A 5,651-nucleotide genomic window follows, 5' to 3' on the forward strand; every position below is an offset into this window, starting at 1 on the left:
TGGGGTGGGGGTGTTGGGTTTGGGGTGGGGGTTGCGTGGATTTGGGGTTGGGATGGCGATGGGGGTGTAAATGGGCTTTGTGATGCTTTACCAAGTCCCAGTCTATGCTGCGGAAGAACGCGTGGGACTTGATGTCTGAAAATCCAGTCTGTGGCCGGCAGCCGAGCCTCTCTTTGGGGTCCTGGAGGTTAGAGTTCAAACAAGGACAAGTCAGCCCATCCCGGAAGCCCCAGGACCCGCTCTCCTTGGTGGCCGCTCCGAGCGCTGACAAGCCCTCCCCCGATGGGCTGACCCAGTGGGAAGAAACCAGGTGTCTCCTTTACTGAAAGCTCCTCCCCCACGTTAGGCTTCGTTCTGTTTTCCTCGGGCCTACGTGCTCATTTTGTTAGGTGTGAGTAAAAACGGACGACTCACAGAACAGAGCTCAAATACTGAAGCGGAGGATCAGCCCACATACCCGATACATAGCAGCCGACGTGAAAAAATGGCCAACAGCCGTGACTGGCCCTCTGCCCACCAACACCGAGGCCACGAACGAGTTTGCCAGCATGGCCAGAAACGTACCTTATTTAAAAATCCTTTTAAAACATGGGAGGCTTTGACGGACAGGAACCGGGGGATCCGGATGGGCTTCTCCAGGATCACTGCAAGGGTGGAGCCTGGTGAGCACTTCCCCGCTTGTGTGCGATCTGCCCGGCGCTGCCCAGACTCCTATTCTGAGTAGGAGCTTTGGGAGCTCAGACTTGGGGCCCTGGAGCCCCCTCCCTTCCTACAGCCCAGCAATATCTATAACCCGAAGTCCCGCCGGGTCCTTCCCGGACCTCCCGGTTACATGCGCTGGCATGTCGTGGGAACAGGCGTGAACCAGCGGCTTCCCCTCCTCAGCCCCAAGACTGCAGATGCATGGCTGCCTCTGCACGCTGACAACCAGGGGCACAGCGGAGACAGCCACGTTCCTGGACCCCCACATCCCCGCGGCACTGAATTCCAGACCAGAAGCAGGTCCCGGGGCCTCCAGGTGGGAAGGAGCCCATGATGGTGGCCGTGGGTTTTGGGGGCGAGGGCTGTGCTTTCAGCTCCATACAGCCAATAGCTGGGGCTCCAGGATGTGCTGCTGGCCAGGGCAGGAGGGAGTTGGAACTGAATCGGGACAGGTTCTCTTTCCTGCTGACTCCCAGGTGGGGTCACCCCACCCTACGGCCCGGGGAGTGGCGTGTGGGACAGGGTCCGGCCAGGAGGAATGGTTCCTGGTATGCTTTGCGTGGCACTGCTGCTCCTGGCCCCCACAGGACCCCTCCACCTGCACCTTTGGAAAGGAAGGAAGACAGCCACGCAGGTGAGGGGGACGAACGCGCGGCGGGGCACGCACCTTGGAAAAGGTAGTCCTCGGTGTTCATGTCCGGGTTGTCGGTGATGATGTCGAATGGGGAGCGCCCGGCCATCATCTCAAACATGAGGACGCCCAGTGCCCACCAGTCCACGCTGAACCCTGGGGGAGGGCACACGGCCGTCACTCAGTGGGGCCACGTGGGCCGGCAGCAGGGCGAACCCGGCTGGGGTTGGTTTTCATGCCCAGTTGACACGAGTGTGAGCCAGGGTCGAGGGGGCGGCACACCGGCCTCTGTGGCTTCCACTTCCCAGACAGAACCAGCACCTCCGCCTGGCAGCTCGGCCTCCCTGCCACCGTCCCTGACACTATGGCGGTCTCCCGGGCTGTCTCTGGGCTGTCAGTCCTGCCAGGGCACCTGTGACCACAGAGGCACGAGGCACTGGTGGAACCTGTGCATGACCCTCCTCTCTCGTTTCTGCTTTTACAGAACTAAGCTTGAAGAAGCCCTTTCGCTGCAATAACGAGACTCTCCCAGGTTTTCTTCCACAGTCATTTTGTTTTTTAAAAATGTTCAAGTAGCCAACCTGATGGGAACGTGTTCCAGCAGACGAGGGGTGGGAGGCCCTGAGCAGTTCTGCCCGAGGACGGCAGCTGCCCCTGGGTCCCCAGAAGTCCCCCTGCTCCCTGCTGAGGTGAGACGCTGCTGCTGTCCCACCCAGAATCCCCATCCCGAGCTGGGTTCTAGAATGGATTCCAGTCCTCCAATCTGCTGTCTGTCCTCCTCTGGCTACGGAGACTTCCATCGCGGCAGCGGGGAGCCCAGTTATCCCAGGGGTGAGTGACCTGCCCACCCTTCCTGCCCCACCCCCATTCTGATGGCAAAAAAAATGTGTAAAAATGTCTGAAGGCACACTCATGTATGCCTCATTGAAAACACCAGGATGAGACTGGGCGCGGTGGTTCACGCCTGTAATCCCAACACTTTGGGAGGCTGAGGCGGGCGGATCACGAGGTCAGGAGATGGAGACCATCCTGGTTAACACAGTGAAACCCCGTCTCTACTAAAAATACAAAAAATTAGCCAGGGGTGGTGGCGGGCACTTGTAGTCCCAGCTACTCGGGAGGCTGAGGCAGGAGAATGGCGTGAACCCAGGAGGTGGAGCTTGCAGTGAGCTGAGATCCGGCCACTGCACTCCAGCCTGGGTGACAGAGCGAGACTCTGTCTCAAAAAAAAAAACCAAACAAAACACCAGGATGCAAAAGTGGATGGGGTATGTACAAACACAGTATGCGTGTGCACACAACACACACAGATGCCCAATACATACATGAACACTCAGCACAACACACCAGCACACACGCATACAGGGCTGTACACGCATGCCCACCATGTCCATGTTTCACGCCCAGAGAGGGGAGAGGAGCAGAAACACTCCGGTGTGCGTGGCGCCCTCAGCCGCAGGGGTTGCGGGGTCCTCTCCACACGCTCCTGTACCCCCTGGTGCTCCCAGACACCTGCTTCTCCCCAGCCACGTGGGCAGCACGGGGACTCAGGTGCCGCACCGTCCCACCCCCGCTTGCTGTGTCTTTCCCCTCCTTGTGTCCTTGGGGCTCCTTGGCAGGAGGAATCCTGTGCGGTGCCCTCCCCAAGGGGCTGCTCAAGTGGACACGGGAGGTTTTCAAGAATTCAAATAAGGGGCTGAGACCAGATGATGACATCCGGCTGCGAAAGAGTGTGTGGCTTTTGGGTGGAAGATGGTCAACGAAACCGCTCCCCGGCTGCTGGGCGAGGCGCGAGGCCGTCTCTGGCCCCGTGTGCTCCGAGAGGGGACAGGGCCGCGGCACTCACCGTACTCCTCTCCCCGCAGGATTTCGGGGGCGATGTAATTCGGGGTTCCGCAGAAAGTGCTCGTTGTGTCGCCAGGGCCCAGGCCTTCCTGTGGGGGCACAGTTACCGCAAGAGGGTTCTTGTAGACACCACCCCACAGGACAGGCACCCTGAGAAGCACACGCGGCATGGTCGGGGGAGGCGGCCCGAGGCACGCACCTTGCACATGCCGTAGTCCGTGAGCTTGATGTGCCCGTCTGCGTCCAGGAGGACGTTGTCCAGCTTCAGGTCCCGGTAGATGATCCCCCTCTCGTGCAGGAAGTTGAGGGCGATGCAGATCTCGGCCGCGTAGAACCTGGGGGCGGGGATGCTGTCATGGGGATGGTGCCTGTGCCGGAGGCTGCACCAACGGCTCAAGCCTGGGGGCCGCACGCTCCCGTGTGCCCCACCACGGGCCAGGCATCCTCTCAACCACCAGGCCCAGGATTTGAAAGTTCAGTGCACAGGGCCAGGGAGGGAAATGCCAATGAAAGCTCCAGGACGCCACCCCAGGCGCCTTAGGATGGCCTGCTGTCAAAGACACAGAGAACCATGTGGCAGCCTCCACACGGGGAGGAGCAGGCAGGTAACACGACGGCTTCCACGTGGGAAAGACCGGAGCCCTGGCACGTCGCGGCAGGAGTGCACAACAGCGCTGCTGCTGCGGAAGACAGTCCGGCAGGTCCTCGAAAATTAAACACAGGGCCAGGCTGGGCGGCTCACGCCTGTAATCCCAGCAGTTTGGGAGGCCAAGGCGGGCGAATCACCTCCTGAGGTCAGGAATTCAAGACCAGCCTGGACAACATGGCGAGACTCCGTCTCTACTAAATATACAAAAAAATTAGCTGGGTGTGGTGGCACACACCTGTAGTCCCAGCTACCCTGGGGGCTGAGGTAGGAGAATCACTTGAACCTGGGAGTCAGAAGGTGCAGTGAGCTGAGATCGCATCACTGCACTCCAGCCTGGGTGACAGAGCGAGACTCTATCAAAAAAAAAAATGAAATATGGAGTTCCTGTGTGGTTAGCAATTCAGTTTCTGGGCCTATACCCCAAAGAACCGGAAGCAGGGTGTTCAAGAGATTACTTTACACCCGTGTTCACAGCAGCACCGTTCACCATGGCCAACATGCGGACGCCACCCAAGTGCACCCCAAGGGATGGATGGAGAAGCAAAGTGTAGCCCCTCCATCCAATGGGCATTATCCAGCCTGAAAAAGGAAGGCAATCCTGAGACAGGCCACTGCACGGATGAACCCTGAGGACTCCAGGACACCAGAGGACCAACACTGTGATTCCACTCCGAAGAGGTCCCTAGAGTCCTCGAATCAGAGGGACAGAAAGTGGGACATGCCCATCTGGGGCGAAGATGTGGGGCTGGGGCAGGGGACAGGAAGGGAGTGTCCGACAGACCCAGCTTCAGCAGGGAAGAGGGGCGTGCCCTGGAGACGGGGGCCGGCGGTGGCTGCATGGCACGGGGTGCCTTCAATGCCACTGAACTCCATGTCCCAAAACGCTACCTTTTATGTGTGTGCATCTTGCCACAGTTTTTTTTTTTTTTTTTTTTTTAGACGAAGTCTCGCTCTGTCGCCCAGGCTGGAGTGCAGTGGCCGGATCTCAGCTCATTGCAAGCTCCGTCTCCCGGGTTCACGCCATTCTCCTGCCTCAGCCTCCCGAGTAGCTGGGACTACAGGCGCCCGCCATCTCGCCCGGCTAGTTTTTTGTATTTTAGTAGAGACAGGGTTTCACTGTGTTAGCCAGGATGATCTCGATCTCCTGACCTCGTGATCCGCCCGTCTCGGCCTCCCAAAGTGCTGGGATTACAGGCTTGAGCCACCGCGCCCGGCCGTGCCACAGTTTTTAACAAGAGCATTGTGGGACGTGAGTGCACTGTTCTAGATTTATTGCCTACTGTCCTATTGCCAGAAAGAATCTCAGGTGACTCACAAAATTGCATGGAACCTTCTGAAGGAAGGAAGTGAGGAAAATGAGAAACTACAGAAGACAGGAAAGGTCCAGGGAAATAAGCCCCCCGACAGTCCTGGAGGCCCCATGGCTGCTGGGGGAGGCCCAAAACTATAGAGACGAAAGGGAGCGGCAGGAAGGAGTCTCGCAGCTCCCTCTGGAAAGAGACCGTTCTCGTTCTGCTCCTAACGCTGAGTGAACGCTGGCCACGCTGTGCCACTAACAGAGTGAAGAGCAGAACCACGGCAGAGCCACCATGAAGACAGCACAGTCCCAGGCCTCACTTCTCTCGGACCAGGCTCAGACGAGGCACCTGCTGCTTCAGGGGTGCGGCCCAGGGGGCTGGTTCTGAGGTACCATAACTCAGGGGACCTCCCGAAAGTTATGATTCTGGAGCAGCTATGGAATGCGTCCCACTGTGGGGGATGTCACACTGTGGGGGTCGTGGTGCCCTCTGCCATCCTCCCCAGACCTCCCTCCCTTGAGCGCCC

The 5,651-nt window shown here is 58.9% G+C and overlaps 1 protein-coding gene across 1 annotated transcript in view; it reads right to left on the reverse strand.

Moving 5' to 3' along the window:
• PRKCZ (protein kinase C, zeta) overlaps positions 1 to 5,651 on the reverse strand; it is a 141,052-nt gene that overhangs the window by 10,040 nt on the left and 125,361 nt on the right. Inside the window, exons 8-12 of the mRNA XM_011931086.1 lie at positions 3,378 to 3,513; positions 3,180 to 3,267; positions 1,370 to 1,489; positions 565 to 644; positions 92 to 181 (exon numbers count right to left, since the gene is read on the reverse strand). Coding sequence (XP_011786476.1) covers positions 92 to 181; positions 565 to 644; positions 1,370 to 1,489; positions 3,180 to 3,267; positions 3,378 to 3,513 — 514 coding nt within the window. The remainder of the gene's footprint in view (positions 1 to 91; positions 182 to 564; positions 645 to 1,369; positions 1,490 to 3,179; positions 3,268 to 3,377; positions 3,514 to 5,651) is intronic.

This window comes from Colobus angolensis, unplaced genomic scaffold (genome assembly GCF_000951035.1).
Source record: "Colobus angolensis palliatus isolate OR3802 unplaced genomic scaffold, Cang.pa_1.0 Scaffold89, whole genome shotgun sequence".
Taxonomy (NCBI): Eukaryota; Metazoa; Chordata; class Mammalia; order Primates; family Cercopithecidae; genus Colobus; species Colobus angolensis.